This window comes from Falco punctatus, assembly GCF_963210335.1.
Source record: "Falco punctatus genome assembly, chromosome: 12".
In the NCBI taxonomy this organism is placed as follows: Eukaryota; Metazoa; Chordata; class Aves; order Falconiformes; family Falconidae; genus Falco; species Falco punctatus.
Genome location: NC_137592.1, coordinates 14,605,115 through 14,627,162, shown reverse-complemented (window position 1 = coordinate 14,627,162; position 22,048 = coordinate 14,605,115). Strand labels below are relative to the sequence as shown.

Sequence of the window (22,048 nt, the reverse complement as noted above, 5' to 3'; positions counted from 1 at the left end):
TAGAAAGCCAGAACAGCACAGGTCAAAAAAAGTCACAACAGTAATTTGCTACTAGTTTCACTCAACCTTGCTCCATCTGGAAGCTGCAGTGCAGTCAAAACACAGGAAACTTTCCCTTCGATAACCCACTTATGCAGGAATCAGTGTTTTGTAACGGTGCCCACATCCTTAATAGAACACAGCCTTTTGCTGTATGCAATATGAGGCACAGTTCAAAAAGGCAAATGTTTTCTAATACAAGGGAGAGGGGAAAAAAAAAAAAAGTTTTGGACACAGCAAATGCTACTGTAACTTCTCCCCCCAACCACCCCTTAGCCTTACACAGAACGCGGAATCAGGGAGGGCAGAAGGTGACCCAGACATACACTAAGCTGCATGCTAAAGGGCTTCTACTGACAGTCTAAAAGCTGAAGAACATCAAATTCCTTTTGGCTAAGCAAAAAGGAAGGCTGGGTAGAAACCAGCAAACATCTCAGCTCTTGCAGTCAGATGCTTATACGGGTTCTACAGCTACTCTGCCTCAGACTTAGTGGAAAATGCAGAACAGAACACAGGATTTCTTCACGTGCTCAGTAACACCATCCCACACTCGCTTACACCTTTCTGCAATTTTCAGGTCCTGATTTCCTTAGAATTTCAGTAGCAAAGGAGAAATGGAAAAAATTGGTTCTAACCTGGCAGCTCTAGAATGAATTGTCAGATTTAAAACTTAGTAAATGTTAAGCTAACCCTGTTTCACAAAAGACTGATTTAAACCAAAATGTTTTATGAATCTGTGATCAAGTTTAAAGACTGATTCTCAGTCCTGTTCACGTTTAAACATGAAATTTAGCACTTTTTGTTAACTAAAAAAACCTAAAGAACATCCACATGCATTTACAATATAATTAAGCTTAGTATTTGTCCTGTCTTGTTGGACATTTCTTGTTTGCTAGCTTATTTGTCCATTCATAGTGTAGGAATACATCTGAATGCCACCTGGAATTTAATAGAAAGTTCACAAATACAGGAACTTAAAATTTATTATGTGGTGAAATATGAAGTTACCTCAAATGATTTGGATTTGGGTTTTTTGTTGCGTGGGTTTTTTTTGGTTTTTTGTTGGTTTTGTTTTGTTTATTTTGTTTTTAAATTTAAGACATGCTTGGTATTTATTTAGAGGTGCTGCTACTGTTAGTAAAAATGACTGCTTCAGACTGTCACATCCAGCAGGATATTCCTTCCCAATGCCTCTGTTTACAGATTAAAGCAAAAAGGTCAGGAAGATAACTGTCATTCCTACTGTTTCACAATTCTATGTTAATCACTAAAATAATTAAAAGAAACCAAAATTTAAAAAACTGTTCCTCTGCACTTCCAGAAGAGGTTATTCTAACTAGAGACAGTTTAGTATTTCCATACAAGTGCTTAGCCAGTGACTTCTATGACTTCATGCCTCATCTGCTCCTTTGCAGCACCTAGCAGATAAAAGCTAGCTGATCCAAACAAATGTACGTGGGGTTAGGCACATCTGAGGTCTTTCAGTTTCTAAAGGATTATTTTGATTAGGAATGTGACAAGTTAAAAAGAGTTCTAAGTGAAGTAACTTTACAATGGGAAATATTTAACATACAATTCAGAGTAAAAAGTTACTTCAGAATGTTTACATGAAATATACAGCATATATCTTAAGAGAATGTATATACTTATAAAAATACAGGTTGTGTGCTTACATTTATATAAACATAGACCAACATTTTAGCTTGGTTCCCCACTAAATATGTATGCACACAAGAAATATGGTCCAGATTAAGAGATCTTTACTTTATTCCTGACACTCACAGAACACCACCATAGGGAAGAGAAACTGATAAAGAACTTCAGTATTTTTCTATACACAAAAGAAAATCATTTAGAAACCTATGTAGACAAGAGTGTTTAATCTGGCACAACTCAAGTATAGTCTAAGAAGATGTAAGACTTCTGCTTGATAACAGAAGCCTTGAAATGCCACCATCACACCCCTTTATATGGGTAATATAAAGTACCCTTTATATGGGTAAATATATTAAAAATCTGTTCCAAATTTTGAAACATTTAGAATCACTTTTTTTCGTAACTAAACTCTTACATAAAATCCGTGAAATTGATTCTGATCAATTTTACTAAACTGCAGAAAGGGTTACAAACTGTTCTTGTTCTTCACAGAAATAATCTTCAATTTGAATTTATAGAAATTATGTGTCCACGTATCAGCAAGATTATCTGCTTAACGTGTTTTTTTTAAAGCAGCCAGACTCTCATTTGAGTACCTTGGTAAGCCTAACTATAGAACAAGATGCCATAATAGTATATGTGGTTTAGTACTTCATTTTCTGCAGTCTCCTAAAAGGAGATACTCTCAAGTCCTGACAACATCTTCAGAAGTCAAAAGCGAGTGAGCCGCAAGTTTCCCTTCCCTGTCAGTTAAAGCATGGTTTAATTTCTCAGGCTCAGGTGTGTGTATGGAAAGCATCACAACTGACTATTCATTCTCTCTCTACAGGGAGTTATTGGACCTGGCTGTGTGGAAGAGAAAACAGTTTCAAGTTAAAAACAAAACAATTACTTCTACTCTCCTGTAAATGGACATTCTGTACTTTGTTATCATACCTACATAAAAGCCCCAATAAAAAAATCTTAGAATTCCTTTCACCATTTACTAGGGCATGGTCAGCAGAACACAGAGCTGCTCACAATGTCCGATATTTATGCAGTACTAACTCACAGTAAATATCTTATAGATCAAGAGCAAAATAGCTTTCGTTCTGTCAAAAAGAGTTCAAGTGAGAACAAATACACGCAACCTGACCTTTACATCAAAAAAGCTCTTTTGGTTACCACCAAGAAAAACAGGTTGTGTTACAAAAGCTTCCAGTGCTCTTCATTTCTAAGGCTGTTTGATGAATATTCCTATATATTTATCCCAACTGAGGCACACACACCAAGACCCTTTCAAAGAAAGAAAGAAAGAAAGAAAGAGAGAAAGAAAAGAAAAGAAAAAAGAAAATGGACTGAAATGCACTGGAGGACCTACTGCTCCCCACAGCTACCATATACATTGACTCAGGGAACACAGCCAGCCATCTTGAATTTGGTTTCAGAGACACACTTTTCAGTTCAGTTGTTCACAGATTCAAGAGCCCAATTAGAAGAATTGAAAAAAAGATATCCACATTGGAACCCATCCAGTTTCCTCTGACTAGCAGCAGTCATGCAGCAGCTATAACTATAACTTTCATGTGCTGCTTATCAAAAGAAGCGACTGCCACATCTATATTAAATTAAACCCTTACAGTTAAAAGTTTTCACTTACAGAATTATTTTAACTCTTTTAAAATAATAATTACAGACACTAACAGCAATGGTGCAGAATAAAGACTAATATTTGAGGTATTTCTAAACATTAACTTACCTTTGTCAACTGGGGAGACATCCACATCCCTTAAATGCTTCTGCATTTCTAGGATTATTTATATCTATCACAATTTTCTCTAAATACTAGTGAGTCTCAAAAAAAAAAAAAAAAAAAAAAAAAAAAAAAAAAAAGCCAGCATTGTAAAATCTAGCTTTTAAATTGCTGCTCAAAGCTCTTCAGCAGACAGCAGTTCCGCTGAGGACTTGAAGAGGTGCATGGACTTTGCTGAGGCACAGAAAATGCCATGGTGAAAGACTGCACTCACCCACAGTAGGACCAGCTTTCTATGTCTTCACATATTGCAGGGCAGGATATGTCAGAGGTGAATGAAAGCTCATCTATTAAGGGCAGTAACACTATACTAAACATTGCTAAAACACAATGGCAGACAGCACAATATATTTCATTTTCAGTCTAGAAATGAGCCAGACTCTGGTATTTACCTCCACTGACACTATCTAAAGCATTGGAGGAGTCTTTTTTCCTACTCTGAAGAAAAAAAACGGACAGAAGGGAAAAAATCACTGTGCTTAGTTAAGAGGGCGAAGCCTGTAACTTGTACAATTACCAATTAAGAAATGCGTCTCTTATTGCTGATTTCACTCACTGCAAACTTCATCTCAGATAAATTAACTGGAAGCAAATGAATACCAAGTCCACTTTGAGCAACCTAGACGCATTTGATATACACAACACTTTTGGTCATTTCTAATGCTTATAACCCCCTCTCCAGAGGCACCTATTGGCTGTTTGTACTTACTCTCCATTTATATGGGAACTTTCCCACAAAGCTGGGCAGAAACGCCCCAATCCCAAAATAGAAAAGCTCCTGTTATTTAGGAACTGAGATCAAATAAAAATGCTACCAATTTTGTTGAATTGCTAATGTATATAAATATATATAAATACGAAACAAAGTTTAGAAAGTTCCACTGTTTCTTCCTTACACACTGAGTTCATTAACCTTGTTCATCATGAAATTTATGTGTTCACTTATTCAGTGCTGTGGGTAACATTAGCATTTAAAAATACACAAAGCAGTCTCCTTCCAAATTCACCCCATGAGAAGTCTTAATGCAAAGGAGAGAAAAAAATGTTGCAGTATGCTCTGAAGACCATTACCAGAGCTATTTTGCTCTCCTCTTGCTGCAACAAGAAAAGAGCAGCCTCTGAAGGTGGACTCTGTAGAAGACTATGACTAGACTGCTTGTTCAGCTTCAGCACTTCTGATCCAAAGTGAGACAAGAGCATTTGGGTCCAATCTGTGACCTGATTACAGCCCAGCAGCTCAGAGTCAACACTCCTGACTCATGGTTTTCAAATTCTTTGGCTGAGTAACAGTCACAGTTCCACACAGCAGAATTTATTTATACCAGAGGGATGGGGAGATGGCATCGCAGGATGGCCAGGTCCTACACTAAGCTCAAAATGTCAAGCAGTCTGAAACCAGTGTCTGTACTAGTATTTTTATTTTTTACACTTGTGATCTCACCTCTTTATCTGATTTAAAATTATTTTCATAATGCATGCAAACAATCATAGAAATTCACCTTTAGAGGACCCTTAACTTGCTAATTGAGTAGAATGAAAGATGTTCAAAACATATGACGAGAACTTTACCCACTGTCTTTGCCACAGAATTCCTACATGACTTCTCTAAGTTCCTACTACTACTATTTATTTTCAGGATGTTCAAATAGGTAATCTTGGGTTCCCACTAGCAGAAGTGTTCAATACCCCTGCAGTTCCATAAAGGTAGGGAGACCTGTGAATTCATCATTTAAAGCATCATAAAATTATATGCATTGGGGGAGAGAGATTAAGAAAGAACTATCGTCCCAAGGCTTTGCAAAGTTGATATCCAGTATCTGCGAATGTTAGATAAGAATCTAAAGCACAGATGTCAATGTATAGTGAACAAGAATATCACCACCTTGATTCACAGAAATATCAAGATGGTAAATTATTTTCTTAACGTACTGGGGGGCTAATTAGTTCTCTAAAGAAATTCTATAAAGAAAATAATTATTGTCTGTTCAGGTCAATGTGCAAATGCTGTAGGAAAACGATATAGGTCATGACAATGTCTTATATTGCTTCCTATTCAGTACAATAAATGAGAGTACGATTCTGTGGAAACATCTTTATAGTGTTGCAATTAAAAATATGTACTTTATTTCTTACTTAATTGCAAGAGCAGTTATTCATTAGAAATACTAGCACCCATGGTGCACACAGAACCCGCAGTGTCTTCATATCAGGACAGGGTATCTGTTTAAAGGAGACATTTTCAGCAAACATAGCTTACCTAGATGATATTTAATGACCTGTGATCTAAACCAGATCAGGCCAGTAATCTTACACTTTCCTGTACCCTTTGCTCCTTTTACTTTAATTAAAAGACAGTTATAATGCATACACACAGAATGGATTAATTATTATGGCACTGTAACCTGTCTAGTCATTTCCTAAATCTTCAGTCAACAATCTATGCTTCCTGCAAAGGAAGGGAACAAAATCTTGCACACTCTGTTACTAGACATGCAGTTACTTTGGTTAACTTTTCAAGGCAGGCCTTATCTACAGTACTGCAGGCTTTGTGATCTCCAGCATAAGATTTGTCCCCTCTCCCCCCCACCCCCAACCCCCTCGATTACAGAGATTCATCTACTCACAATTAAGATTAAAGACAGATTCCTGCTGGAAACTATTCTAAGCTACTAGTATTCTCCCTGACTAATAATTAAGTGATATTTTAATGTGAACACAATAGCAAATTTTATCTAAAGGGGAATTTCTGTCCCCCCACCCACCCCACCCCCGAAGTGTGCAAATTAGTCAAACAGTTTAAATGTTAACATAAAAATTCCCTCTCATTCAATGTAAAATACTAACTTCTGTATCTTATCTGAAGAGAGTCATTATACTTTTCACTTTCCATCTAATTAATACTACATGTAAACTCATTCATAGGCAATAGTTTGGGATGATTTTTTTTTAAAAAGCTAAAGTTATAGTTGTATTGACTAAATCTGCATGAGCAGTTTGCCCTCTGGTGACTAACTTTGTGAGAACATATAGGATTTGTAATAGATCTATGAAGACTGGTAAGAATAAAGAATGACTGGAATGTTTGCAGATTCCCCCAAAAACAGCATTAAGGGATTTAAAAGACATGGTATGTATTAATTTCAATAGTGCAGTGTGGTTTCATTCAAATTAAGAAAAACAAACTGAACAAAAGATAAGTGTGAAGAAAATGAAGAACCGAACTGCAACTGTAGAACAGCCACATATGGGAAAGAAGAGAACTGAAATACCAGAATTTTGCCTAAAACGTATGAGGGCTAAGACAAAAGAAAGAAGCAAAAGGTCCCTCACAGCATCCACTACTGAAGGCTATAAAAGGCAAGTCCAAAATCAGCTTTTCACCATAGCGAGGGCTCGATAGCCAGAGCTCCTTGTTGTCTGTGTTGCACAAAGGTTATGCTGGCCAGACTACTTGGACGTGCATCTTGGGGCTTGTGACTATATGGGTGTGAAAATAAAAATAGACAAAATCAACTTAAATACAGATTTTGTGAAATAAAACTGTCTTCTTCCTCCATAAGATCTGACACTAATTTGTTACTCTAATTTCCTGCACTAACACTATGCTAGTGTTGGGGGGTGAGGGTAGGGTATCAATCTCCTATACATATAACCAGAGGATCAAGCTTCTATCCCAGAGTCTGGGCAATTTACTCAGCCCGAGAGCCTTGACTGCCATTGAAGACAGACAAATTGTAATTTACTCCAATATGTGCTAATGGCATGCTTACTTCAAGCTGACTTGGAAAATACAGATGTTGTTTCTCAAAATGATCTTTTGTTTCCCAAGAAAGGGCTCTAGATTTACCTCAGCTCCTTAGATGACCATTGCTACTGTACTGAACATCATACATATTTTACCTTTACAAACATTCCAGTGAAGCAGGGAAATACCATCTCCGAGTAACTGATGAGGAACAGAAATGGAAGACAAAAAAAGTGACTTATCTAGCATCACAAAGAAATGCTCATTGACTGTGAAAACAAAATTGAGTCTCGAGTTCCTAGCTAGCTGTCTAGCTGCTAGATCACATTCCTTTCATATAAAATCGATAGACAATTGAAAAGTCATTAGTTACATTTTTTTTCTATTATCAGATCACATTTGTCGTATTCACCTGCTTACCTAACAGCTTATATCACCTTAGCAGTTATTCTTCCCTTACATCCCGCTGCTGAACTAAAAGGTTTTCCCAAGGGAGGTTTCTCTTGGTCTTGCCTTGGTTGTGTGTGCAAGGACTGTTGAAATGTTCTCCGAGTCAGTCACCACAACTGTTTGCCTAAATTCTTTCTCAGTGTCCTTAGCTGAAAGGTGATGGTGGACAGTAACTTCTTCCCTTTGAAGATGAACAAGCATGTAAAACATCCAAGTGAGAGTGTGGAGAGAGGAAAGGCATTGTTGGGGCTGGAATAGAAGGAAAATGCTAAAGTAGAGTTAGCTTCTTCTAAAATTATTGCTGTGTCTTGCTTGAATTCACCAGGAAATTTAGTTAGCATAAAGATCAGCAGAATGCTGGATAATTTCTGTAACAATCACAAATATTGATGGTCACAGAGGCACACTTCCACAGCTAACTAAAAATGGTAGAATAACAATGAGCCCTTCCTCACGGTCACCTAGCACATAAACTTCATGCTTTTATTTAATAAGTGTTGCTTCTAGATGCTTCCCATGTAAAATACATTTTGCCACTAGTTCTTCTACCACCCGGCACTCTTACTGTCCTACCTCAGCCTCCTGGGTAGCAGTACAAGGGGAAAAGAAAAAGGTTAGCTGCTAGTCCTGCACAATTTTCATTGTGGTGTTAGCGATTAGAATCCTAGAAAACATGCGGTCAGCTCAAGAGAGATCCTTGTGCATTCCTAAATACTCTGCATGCAGTACTGCATAATACATCTCCAATGACAAACTAAATTTTATTTGCAAGATGAAATACGAACCTGCATCATGTATCTCAAAGGAATGAGTTCAATGTTTCTAAAATGTGCTCACTGATACTGACCTCTCTTCTCAGAGAGAAAGAGTTAAAACATCCTCTTTTATTCCCCAAAGGCTGCCGGTCCCACACAGAGGTGCCATGTTTTATTTAAAACATGCTCTCTCTCAGTAACCACTTGTTCTAATTGGCAAGGCAAGGCTGGGTCCCCAAAGCACACAGCTCGTTACATTCAGTTTGGATTACAAAAACACGATGAAACAAACTGCATTGAAATGTACAAATTAACAACTCAGGAGTGCACGACACGGACATGGAATTAGATTGTAATATGGAACAAACTCCACAGGGAGGCTAAGGAACAAATCACTAGTGTCTCCATAAACTACAGAAGGTTTCCAAACAAGCAAATACACAGAACACAGACTTTTCTATAAATCAAGCAAATGGCTAAATGGGGAAAAAAGAAAAACATTCCTTCTCCTATCTTATGCACACATTTATAGGAGAATGGAGTTACAAAAAAATTTAATAAATGAAGCCTATGGGTTGCACATTTCAAATAGGTAACTATGCTTTCATGCTGGCAATGTGCAAACATCATGGTAATCAAGTCATATTTATAAACATTTTTTTTTACATCATCAGAGAACCTATACACAAGAGACTAAATTACAGCTGGTGTTTCAACGAGTCATTTGGAAAGGTTATGAGTTAGAAGGTGAACAAGATAGTAACAAAATAGAAAGAAACTGGCTTTACCATAAAGAAGAAAACAGAGCAATGAAAAACTAAAAATAATCAAGTCTGAGACAAAAAAGGGCTGAGCTCTTTGTGTGTGGATCAGTCTGTAAAATGGGACTGGCAGTCCCCTGAGATAAGAAAAAGAAAACACATGGAAAACATCAGTGTTGTCTTGTTAAGACAGAGGAAAAAAGTACATCAGGACTTTTTGGCAATCTTTTCAGGTACCCAGTATGGAGAAGCAGTCTTATTTTTGTTTGAGTGTAATTCATATTTTTAACAAATGAGCCCCAGACCACTAGACTATGAATTTAGCAAGATGCAATCCAATGAAACTGCCATTAATGCCCCACAGGGTAGTTTGTTGATAGGTTTGACTGTAAAATGTTAAAGTTCTTAATTAAGAAGGCATTCCATTCTCCTAGACTCTGTTGGTGAAAAGACATTTTCAAATGTGACTGGAAAAAGCCCTACTAAGTTGAAGTTAGTAGTAGTCAGAAACAAAAAACTGTCCTACCTCAATATACAACATTTGAGTGCCAGCTGTGAAAGAAATTCTCTTTCTTCCACTAACAACTGTACAAAAATAAAAATACTTCATGGGTCTGTCCTCCACCAGTGCTTGCCCCTTCCCACTATTTTATAAGGGGGAAGACAAAGGAGGAGATAAAGAAGAAAATAATTGAGCAGATCAAACCAGCAGCTGAGCAATTGGCCCTGTCCACACTCTACATTGCTCTGCTGTGCATACAACGCCTTTACACAGCCAGGTCCCAGGCAGGTGAGGGTTGTGTCTTCTATACAGCATCTGGAACGTCTTTCTACATAACGCATAGCAAAATCATATTGGTGTTGCCACAAAGCACTCCACAACTTCCATGCCACGATAGTATAGACAGAAGAAAAGTGGACCCCTCAGTATTATACTAGCCTCCTTTACAATTGATCTCTAAAATTCTGCACACTCCAGCAAACCTAGAAAGCTTCAGGTGTCCTTCTCTCCCATATTTCCAGTTCTGTATATACTGAGTACTTGCAACATGTACCGTAACTATGCTGCATAATTTCGTTGATGGTACTATTTTTGACAGAAGAAAAACAATTAGTCCTAAGCTTAGATAATACAACTATGCTTGAATAAACTCATTTTCTATTAATTTGTATTTCCTCTCCAAACCTTTAAGGCACGTTAGGGGAAAAGGAGTCAACTAAATACATATAAATCCTTTTCCAATCCTTCCATAAAATATTGCCCTCTTCTAACAACCCAAACAGAGCTATTACTCAGCTCTTTACATTTTTCTTTAAAGCCACAGAATAATGCATACTAACAGAGTAAAGAGAATCTTTGGGGTCAGCAGTGCAAATCAAGCTTACAGATAAGTAAGATAAGTCAAACTAAAGTAATTTATCCAATTATTTTTCTTGATTCCATTTCATGGTGATTGTCTTTCTCCAACTTAGCATACATCTCAAGTTTATCAATTATGATAAGACATCCTTTCCCTGCCAGCCTTCCACTTACAAAAATTATTTAGGCATAGAGTTGAAGAAATTAAACGTATACCGAACAATATCTGTGTTTATATCTGGAATGTTATAGTTCTTTATTAGTAATTACTCTAGAAATTAGAAATATCTTTGTTACCACTGTAACCAGCTATACAATTTTCCAAGAATTATTTATCTGCAAGCCTGACTGTGTATTAGAAGTTGAAGAAGAAGCTTCCCTACTTTCAAGTGCTAGCCAGTCAGTCCTGGTCTTTGTACCAAGCAGTCCATGTACTTCAAAATACAAAGACAGACATGAATACAGCAACAAATTCTAGCTTAATGAAGCAACAAATTGAGGCACCAGTTTCCATCAGGAGCCAACAAAGGGAATACTATACTGAAAAAGAAACATTTTGTGTACAGATTAGTCCTTAGTACTGTTTTCAAACTTCTGAAAATGCCTGCTGCTTTTTCAGCAAAGTACTAAGACGTGGATCCACACAAGAAATTACAAGGATATGGAAAATGCAAGCATAACATATTTAATCATTCCTTTAGGAATGAAAACTTTATGAAGCAGGGCTGAATAAAGCATAATTTGTCATGTGTCATACAACAGGATACAGCAAAGACAACAAAATATGAACTAGCAACATGCAAGATGGACCTGTTGAAAAGGTTTCCAGTAAGCAAGCTGAAAGCTTGCCTGAAGATCAAGTTAACAGTTGATTAACAGCAAAATCTATTTAGGCAGGAATGCTGATTTTTGCCACCTCATGCTTACAGTAGGTGTTATTACTGCCACTGAAGTCAGCATTCTAAATAGCTCCTAGGATTTACAAAGCCTGAGAGAAGGGGAAATTGTGTTACTCAAGTGACTCTGAGTCACATAAAACCCCCAATTCTGTGAATTCCAAAAACTGTGCATGGCTTAGGCATGACAAAATAAAGGTCTGTGCAACAAAGCAGAAGCGTTAAGATGCACAAAAACATGAAATAACTCTACAGTCAGACATCTGAGTAAATTCAAGAAACAGAAAGAATAGCGAGTAATTCTATAATCAGATGTTATGTAGAAGACTGTCTATTTTTCTCCCTCTTATGAGATCTTTCAAATTCAGGAGAATAAAAGATACTATTGAAGTTCTAAAATTTCATAATCTGGCATAGAGCTGAGTGTAAATATTGAAAATACATACATGGTTCCAGCAATACTGATTTCCTACTTGATAGATGAAGATTAAAAAATCCATATTTTTTACCCATCAAGATACCAGTATGTAAAAAAAATGTGTTTGATTTCAAACTAAAAATAAAAATAAACTAAAAGTCAAGGCCCCTAAAACTCAGAGAATTATTGGGTTAAATGGTTTAAGTATTTTCTCAAGTGATGCTAATCTAGCACTTCACAGAACATCATCGTAAATATTGCATATCTGGATTAAGAAAAGAAATGGACATCTACCTCTAGAAGTTTCAATTACACCTTCAGACAGAAGGGCTATAAAATTGATTCACAAAACCATGAATACGCATTTTGTCTTTTTCCAGTTTTCCAAGTGCACCTCTCCACCAAACCATCTAGTACGGCACTTACCTTCAGCTTCACATACTACCAAACAAGCTGAAATCCACTTCCCGCACCTCTCTTTCCAATGCTGATAGCACAGTAACACAAATTAAACTTTCTAGTCTAAGAATCAAACGGATTAAAGGCAGACAGCATTTTTTGGGTGATTTAAATAGAAAGTCTAGTTTTACTATTTTCTGTATTTAAGTAATTGTTCTTACTCTGTATTAGTTTGTTCTGTGACAAAGGTTCCAATTAAAATTGAGTTTTTGAAGTACCAACTGTTGTTTCTGTGAATGTAGAATTCCTGCCTGAAAGAGCCTACTTTGTAAAAGTGGCTTTTCAAAGTACTCAATGTCCCTACCTGAAGATGATATTAAAGCTTCCATAAACCTAACAGCAGCAAAGACAGATTAATAAAGAGTACTTTTGAAAAATTTCACTTACCACTGTCCTGCATTTTAATCATTCAGATTTCACAGTTCACCATATTGAACGAGAGGTTGCAGTATTAGGAAAAGATGTGGTGTCACCAAGGGAGATACTCTGGCTGTAATTTGCCTTTTTGCATTTACCAGCCTATGCTCTGATTTTTTTAAAAAATACCGACACTTTATTGCATTTGTATTCTGGATGTGCAGGAAGTCTGAAGCAACTATGCCTTAACTATCTGAAGAGAAAATTTATTTGAAGCAATTTAATATGTAGGATTGATTATACTTGTACTGTATCAGGAGACTGAGGCATTGATAGCACATGGTCAGCACTGGAGACAATGTTGTGAAGTACAATTAACTTGGAATTATTTCAGAGAGGCTCTTGAACTTTTCAGAGTTCACTGATTCTACAGGTCTTAAATGAAACAAAGTGGGTATTCCTTCTTGGAATAGGCAGATGGGGCAAAGGGGAGGCAAAGCAGGCCGAAGACGACTGCTAACTTCAAGTTCCTCTCCAGTATTTATCAACCTTCATGTGCAAGCCAAGAACTACTCTGTGGCAAATGAACAGATTTGTGGCTGTAGAGAAGAGCTCAGTGAACCTCCTAGATCTAGGTCGAATTATTGGGCTTTTCTAGGCAAAGGGTTGCATGTATCTGTGCAGTATTCAGCTCATTCTTACCGTAGAAAGCTGAACAACTTAGTCTCTATTATAACCTGTGAAAAGTATTTCTGTAGAAAAAGTACAAAGATAGTCAAAACAAGGAATTCCAGTCTCCCTGCTACATAATCTGGTTGCTTTTGCTGTTTGTTTCATCTTTCAACAATGGGAGTGAAAATTCAGTGAATTTATCTTGACAATAAATTTAGAAACCACAAGCGTTTGGTCAAACAGGGTGGCAAACTGACAGCCCCTGACCATTGCCCTTTGTTTCGTTTCTGTGCTAATTAACATCACAGACATCAGACTATGACCGTTTTTCCCAGGGAATGGGAAAGAGAGGAAGGGCAGAAGCAAGGAAGAGCTCACGATCACGTATTTACAAAATTGTACATAGTTCAAAGTCTGGAAAAACAGTAAAGATGGGAAGGTTCCACATAACTCATATTGCAATGTAAACCCAACAACGTTTTCATCTATTGCCGACTTGTTGCCCTTCTCCCTTGATCTATATAAAAAGGTAATGCTTGCACAAATGTAAGGGGCTTTGCTGCTGTGGGTCTGAAATGAATTAAAAAAAAAAAAAAAAAACAAACCAACAGAAGACTAGATTCTATCCCTTCCCTCTGAAAAAAAAAAAATCAAACCAGTCATTTAACAAAGTCACTAACCTTTTTCGTTGTGTGGATTTCTTTTTTCTAAAATAAAAGAGAAAGGAAACGATGGTCAAGAGAAATAATAATTCCCAATTTTCCCTTACATACAAATCTGTTTCAATACATTTGAATTAATAACTTGCCATATTAAAAGAGAAACAAGAGGAAATTCCTTCATATCGTATTTTGGGAGTGCCTGGAATAGTGAAAAGCATCTTTCAACAGCTTACTTTCCTAAAATCTTGCTATCTGTGGGGGTTAAATTTACAGAAACAAGAGTCTAAATCTTTCTATTTCAATACTGTGGCTGCAAGCCCAGTATAAAAAAAATATACAAAGATATTTGAGTAATATTACACACAAAAAAAAAAGGAAAAAAAACAAAAAAGATACTTATGTTGTAACGATGACATTGAGAGGTTTTGAGTTACTACTCAAACAGAACTGGTTATTTGAGTGCTACTTGTTAAAGGAACCATAGTTAAGATCTAAAAAACCATAAATTAAATTTGCCTTTTCCTACAATACTTGGTTTTGTTCCAACTAGCAGCAGCTTTTTAAGTTACTCAAACTCTTTAAAAGTCTTATTTCATTAAAATAAACAGGCTGCAAGGAAATTCTTGAGAATTTTAAATAATCAAGCTTCCCTACCCCACCCCCACGCCCAAAATCCCATAAATATTTAGATATCATTTTGTACAATAGAAAAAATGAACTTGATCAGAGGTAATGGCATGTCAGGAGAATTACAGAATAGCAGCCAAGAATTTTTCTTCATGTTAAAAACAAACAAAGCAACAAAAAATGCCCAGTAAAACCAAAATAAAAGATGCTTTGCTTAATGCCTCATCTACTGGCAGTGAAGTTTTGGGTACTCTGTTAAATTCAGAATATGAGGGATGGGCCATTCTGATATCTCAGGATCAGAAAAACCACATTTCTGAGGTACACAGAAGTTGTTTACAGTGCTGATATGAACATAACAGCTGTACTGAGTCAAATCAAAAACCTAGTATCTTGTTTCTGTGATCAGTAGGGAAAGAGTACAAGAAAGGACTTGAACTTTCTTCAGTATACCCTTTTCCAGTGATCCATTGTTTTGGAAAACAGCCAGAGAAATACATGCATCATTTTTCTGAACAGCCTTTGACAATCTTTATTTCCCATGTGTTTGTTTAATGAAGTCATGCTGAACCCAAGATCTGAAATCTAAGTCAAAATTTATTTTTGTAAAAAAAAAAAAAAAAAAAACAAAAAAACACGCAGAAAAATCTTTGAAGTCTTAAAAAAAAAATCTGATTTTTTTACTATTGCACCTGTTTCCCCCAAGATAAAATAACAATCATGATCTATGGATCTATGACAGCACTTTAATTACAATTAAAAATAAGTTTACAATACTAATACAAACAAAATTTTTCAGAAATTCAAAGATAGAAGATGCTAACAGGAAAAGGTCAATAGCTATTCCTAACATTTTAAACAGTAGCAATCACCTTGCAATAAGAAAATAATATGTAGCAATTAGAATTAGCCTACTGATGAACTACAGCTGATTTAATGTTCAAGGGCTGCAAGTTAAAAAGAAATGGAACAAGGGATGTTCTATAACAACTTTTCATTTTTTATCCATAATATATTTCAGAGTTTATCACAAAATAAATCCTACAGAACTCCAAATTACAATTCAGACTTATGCATTCTGAAAGCCAGACCATCTGCACAGGAGCTGTGCTGACAGCAGAGCTCTGTACTTCAAGGGTATTCCAGAACAAGAACAAGATTCAACTGGTGCATTTACACAAGACGTTTTTGATTAGTAAACAAATGAAGCACCAAAGTGAGGAAAATCTGATTACATATACACACTGAAGGAAGAGAAACCCATGCACAAATCCTAAAGGAGATGCCAACAATGTGGTTTCAATAATCTAACAAAAACACAAAACCTTTTACTGCACTTACCAGCAAAGCATTTGGAACAGAGATTCATAGTCTTGCTGGACCTGGGGCAAAAATAAAAAAAAAAAATAGAGCTAAAAAATTCATTATACTTCTAATCAATACATGGAAGTTTTTTTGGGAATGAAGCAAGGGTACAGAGAGGGTAAGAACTTAAACGGCTAGGAATCAAAAGTAAGTGGCTAGAAGTGGCTGAACTAAGAATAGGGATAGAGGAAAGAGACTTCATATGGCAATCTCTTTCCAATTTAAAGAGCTTCCAAGACATGACTTCCACACATTTACCTCATATAAGAAAATAAGCTTACTTAACCATTCTATGTATTTGTTACATACTTGTCATTTGGATCTTTCTATCACAATATGATAACAATGACAGACAAGAAGAGCCAATACATTGACTTGAATATTAGACTCCCCTTGGCAACCGCTCTGCAGTCCTGGCAAATCCTGAATACGGTACAGCAATAGAGAGATTAAAGTATTGCACTTATAAAGACACAGACAGATGTGCTCTTGGAAGTCTAGCTGGAATGGCTTAAGAAGTTATTACCTCAAGCTGTTCATTACTACCCTCAGCTGAGTCCAGCAGTAATTTAAAATAACTTGGCTGACTGCACTGACATGGACTAGGACAGTTCATATGATCCATTAGTGTGGCTCAACTTTGAGGGCAGCAACCTTCAGCTGACAGAAAAACAGCTGGAGAACGACAGGAATATCTTAAGCCTCCCAGATATCTCCAAAGTGTTTGTGCAATTATGCCACAAGTGTTCTCCCTCACAAAATCAGCAGGCTCACAAAAAAAAAAAAAAAAAAAAAAAAAAAAATTAGGGCGATAGGCCTTTTCTCTAGGGCTACCATGAAACTACCCAAAGCAATATACTATGGGAGAAAAAGGTTCTCCCATTTACGGAAAGTTCTCTTCTAACATCACATCTCCTTAACAAAGTGAGCTGCAGAATGTTCTCACAAGCTCTCTGAGATGTCTTTCAGTAAAAGCAATCCAGTTTCTGTGCACACTGACCAATATTTGATTTGTTCAGCATTCCTAAATCAGCTCTGTTATGTATGAGTATTAACACCATCCTGAGCAAGTCTGAAAGTACATATTGACAGGGAAGATTGTACCAAAACTGTCCATGCCCACAAGACCTTTTTTTGTCTCCTCAGGGCAGCCTTAGCTGAAGCATATCATTTAGCCAAATTAATTGCAACTTTATCTTTTGAAATATGCATACACAAAATCAATTGAGACTACCATAAGAGTTGTTTTCTATTTCCAGTCAAACGTGGATGGAATTTTGAGATGAGTTCTGCATCTTACAATATACAAATTATAAAAATCAAAACTTTATTATCTCCAGACAAAAGTTTTGACATTTTTTTCCAAAGCAATTACATCACAAATGAACACACCTACCAGAATTAGAGAAGTCTCCCCCCCACCCCACAAGTTTGCAAATGGATATTTTGAATGACTTTCCAGTAACTAAGCAAATACAGACTTGGTCAATCATATCTTAGTATTAATCATATCGAAACATTACAGATGCTTTTCAATTCATGCAAATTTGAGAGCTGGTTTACATCAGGCTCAGGAATTCTAGAACACAGTTGACTGCAGATGAGAGACATAAGCATTTGCCAGCTATAGCAAGAGCCACAGACACATGAAAGCTAGTTTTAAATGCAAACAGTATGTGCACAGGAGAAAAAGTTAATTCCCAGGAAAAGAAAAGCAGAACATTTGTAGCCATACAAATACATCATCAAATTGGTATATACCCAAAAATTCAGTATCTATGTTGACAGTTGCACAAATTATCTACCTTCAAAAGATCTGCAATTAAAAACAGCATGGTGAGTCAACACCTACAGCATTAGTGTGCTGCAGCTCAGTACTCACTGCTTATGGGTTAGACCTTCTGGAGCAGCTCAATATGCCAGGCAGGAGCTTCTCTGCAAAGCCATTAAACCCCAGGGGCAGCAAAGAAAAAGAAAGGCAGAGTTCAGATGGTTCATATTGATGACATTGGAACGGGCAATGACAAATGTTTTCAGTGGTATAATCAACCATCTCAATCATATCTAAAATATCAGTCCAAAGCCTCATATGATATATTTACTTATCAGCACACCAACAATGGAAAACACCACACACAAAACATACAGCTATGTGAAAAAAGAAAAGAGGCTGCCATTTACTCATAACACACAAAAAAACAGATTTTCTGAAAGGACAGTGCTATTGGACAAGTGACCCTGTGAGCAACGTAACTTCAGCTCTCTGTTAAGAGTTTCAAGGATCACTTTCTCTCCAATCCCTTTATATGCTTTTTCAAGACATCCAAGTCAGTCTCATACTGCTATGCAAGATGAGGATGTAAACTTTCAGAGCGTTTTTTTTCTTAGTTTCTTTTACACAGTTACTTATGTCAATGCAGATCCATCAGCACAACACTACAACTAAGAAAATGGCATTTTCATTAGAAACAGAGTAATAGTGTTGATCAACCAATTGGCCCCTTTTTGAAAGTGCAATATTTAATTAGAGCAAAAGCTTTACAACAAAAATGCATTAAACAGTTTACATGTCAAACTTACTAGGCGTTATCTGAGAGTCATGTCAATGCCTGTCAAGTAAAATATGTTTCACAGCTCTGTTACCCTGCAAATCCCTTCTCTCATTGCTAGGCTCTTCTCTTTACAGCAAACAAGGGCTCTCTCATCTGACTCGACACTGACCAAAGCTGCATATTTCCGTCTTCTCTGTGAACCACAGAGATGTGAACCACATCACTGGTTTACATTGATTATTTCCTACCAACTCCAACATTCACCAAAAGCTCATACTGCTAGGCAGGAACACCAAAATACAAAATATCTTTGCTCCTAGTAGCGTTTTCAAATGTATTATACATTCGTAGTATCTGTTATTTCTAGAGGTAATTTTATTTGAAACATGCAAAAGTTCTAAACCATCAAACAGTCCTGGTCACGATACAGCTCAGTTTCCACTTCATAGGACAGAGAAGGTCACAGCAGCCAACTCTACTTCAAGCAGGTGACTTCTAGGGAAAGCAATACAGTTCTGATTTCTAGGAATATGCAGTAAAGTCATGAGTGTAAAGATGAATAAGGCACAGTGAAGCTAGAATTCAAAGTCAGTCCTGGCAATGAGAACTGTATGTCTTAGACTACAAGTCTTTAGGCTGACACCCAACATTTCTACACCTTTCTGTCACAGTTTGGTTGGGGATATTCAACATGCTTCTGAAACAGATACCAAATCACCACAGTCTTTAACTCGACTTTATTAAGGTAATTCCCAGGTTTCCCTCAAAATTCAGCTTCATGCTTAACAGCACCTAATCCAGAATTACTACAGTATACGTTTTATATGTACAATATACCTAGAAAGCAAGTTTTATACTTGATAATTTACAATCTTCATTTGTACCTAATTTAAGCTGGTATTCAGAACGACATTCATATTTATGCATAAACCAAGCCAAATAGAATGGTATTGTCACTGAGACAGAATATAAAGTTAAACCCTATTTGAAGGTACTTCCACCTGTCAAAAAGAAACCATTTAACTCAAGGGTGACAAAAAATTATTATGTAGATTGGAAGGCACAAGGTGAAGCATAACTCAGAAGGTCAAGTGGCAGTGCAATTTAGAAGCAGAAGATACTCCAAGCCAGCCGGAAAACCCCAGAGGCTATGAAAACACTGCATGCAACAGTTCCACTAGGCTCAGTCTGAAACAAGTGTAGACATTAGAAGAGCTTCCACTGCCAAAAGAAAAACAAAACAAACAAAAACACTCACTTAACAACACATCCATGAAAGTCATGGCAACGACACAGTGACTTTGAAAGAGGAAGAAATTTACAGAAATGGGAAATCCTGGAAGTTAATTATACTTTAAGCAATAAATAAATGACATGTAAGAATAAAAATAAAAACCACACCCCTTAACTTGCATTGCAGTGCCTACAAATTTCCACAGCAAAAGAAACTGAGCCTTCAGACAGATGCACATGCAGACCACCATAAGGTGCTCACTTCAGTGAGATCAACATCTGCATCTCTGGTTAAAGGTGCATAATGCAGAGTTAAAGCCAGCCAGAGGCCTTAAATATCAAAAATATCAATACATATTGAAGTATGTTATATAACTGATTAATAGAACTGAAAAGATTGCTTGCCCGATTCCATTTTCATAAGGTAATTTCACTACATTCTTACAAAGGTGTGGTCTTATCGACTCCACTAAAAGCACTTAAAGTTATTTACTCAAATTTATGCTCTACACTACTAATTATTCCTTTCCTTTCTTGCCATTTGGCAGTATACCATTGCGACGTACCATCCAAATCAATACACATTCTACTCTGTCTTCACTGGAAGTTTGCTTTTCTTTCCCCACTCTGATGTACAGCAGTTGGTCAGAATAGCCAGAATCTAAAAAAGACAATCTCAATCTGAAGGTTCAAGAACAAACTGCATGTGGAAATTTTGTGCAAAGAGAGTTAAAAAGTAGTATAGAGAAATTAGTCTGATCTCAGAACACTCAGTCTCCGTAATAGGTAGGCACACCTAGTAAACACTTTGTAAAAGAACTCTACATTTTCCAGCAGACTGTCAAGCAGGCACTTTCTAGCTTCCCCATCCCATTTTTAAGAGGAAAGAAAAAAAAAAAAAAAACAACAAAAACACCCACAAACTCTAAAAACTAATACTAGCTTACCTCCACACACATGCCAAAGGGCAACAGAAAATGCCCAGTCGCATCTATATTAGGATGTCTCACACACTTTTTAAGATAATAGTGACCTGGAATTATTAATGCAGATGCTCACCAATAGCAAGAATCATACAGCCGCACCAGAGTGAAAATAAGTAAAGATTCTAGTACAGGTATGTATTTCAGTGCTTGAGAAACACCACCAGAATAACAGTCATTCTTGAAAATAATTTTTGTTCAGTTTTCTTTTGGGGATGGAAGAATAAGGAGTTTGGAGAAAAAATGCTTTTAAATACTTAATGCATGCATGCTATATTAAGATATTAAAACCACAGATGCTAATTAAGTATGTGAAATCCCAGATTCTGCATTTTTATTGGGAACAAATTTTTCCAGCATACCTGGGCATGATTCTTTATGACTCAGAGTTCCTATGACTTCGTAGTAAGAAAACTTATCTGCTTCAGTGGCACTGTAATTGCATTGGTGATTAAACGCATCATCTTAAATGCTTCTTGGTCACCTTCCAGTATAGCAATTAAGAGTGGGAGCGCAGCATCACTACAGTAGAAATATATCTTAGCACTTGAATGATACCTGTCCAATATTGTCAGGGGTCATATGTTTGAGAAACATTAACATAATATGTATCGTGTCATTAATTAGTTAAAACTACAGAGAAGCCTCCTCCCTATACATTCAGCACACACTGTTTCAGGTATTTGGCCACTTAGGTCAACTGTACATATGTTAAATCAATGCATTTATACTACTGTAGTTTATGGTCTGTCACCATTTCCATTATAAAGCAATTTTCAAAGGTTTCTAACTGTGCTGAAGAATTCATTCTGAGCTGAGTCCTGGCACACAACCAAAGCAAATTCATAGCCCACATGTTTACTTTCACCCAACCAGACTAGAAGGATTATTTATCATTAAAAGAAAATTGATCCAATTCTGTATTTCCCTTAGACTTTTCATCATTCGCTTAGAGCATATAACACTTCACCTTGTATAGGAAGGAGGTTAATTAGACTGTGTTAATGAGACCCTCAATAGCCTTTTGAAAGTTCTGTATATGCCATACACTAGCTTCTGAAGACAGCCATTTTACTTTCTAAATCAGAAGTCACCTCACTGATTTCATATGTGCTGCAAATGTGATATTTATAGATCATCCTTAATTTATGATCTTGCTAAGGGGATATAAAACAAGAACCTTACAGTTGCCACAAAGAAGTGGAGCATGTCAAATGCACATGGACCTGTAGAGAACTTGGCAACGAGAAATATTCAAAAACACTC

At 36.6% G+C, this 22,048-nt stretch overlaps 1 protein-coding gene across 3 annotated transcripts in view; it reads right to left on the bottom strand.

Annotated features, from left to right (window-relative positions):
• Window positions 1-22,048, bottom strand: part of ZFAND3 (zinc finger AN1-type containing 3) — a 146,266-nt gene that overhangs the window by 95,165 nt on the left and 29,053 nt on the right. For 2 of the 3 annotated variants that reach the window (XM_080407882.1, XM_080407883.1), the window contains exons 2-3: window positions 15,991-16,031; window positions 14,041-14,067 (exon numbers count right to left, since the gene is read on the bottom strand). In XM_080407882.1, coding sequence (XP_080264008.1) covers window positions 14,041-14,067; window positions 15,991-16,031 — 68 coding nt within the window. Of the gene's footprint in view, window positions 1-14,040; window positions 14,068-15,990; window positions 16,032-17,896; window positions 17,950-22,048 lie in introns of all 3 variants that reach the window. The other variant, XM_080407884.1, reaches the window with a different exon arrangement.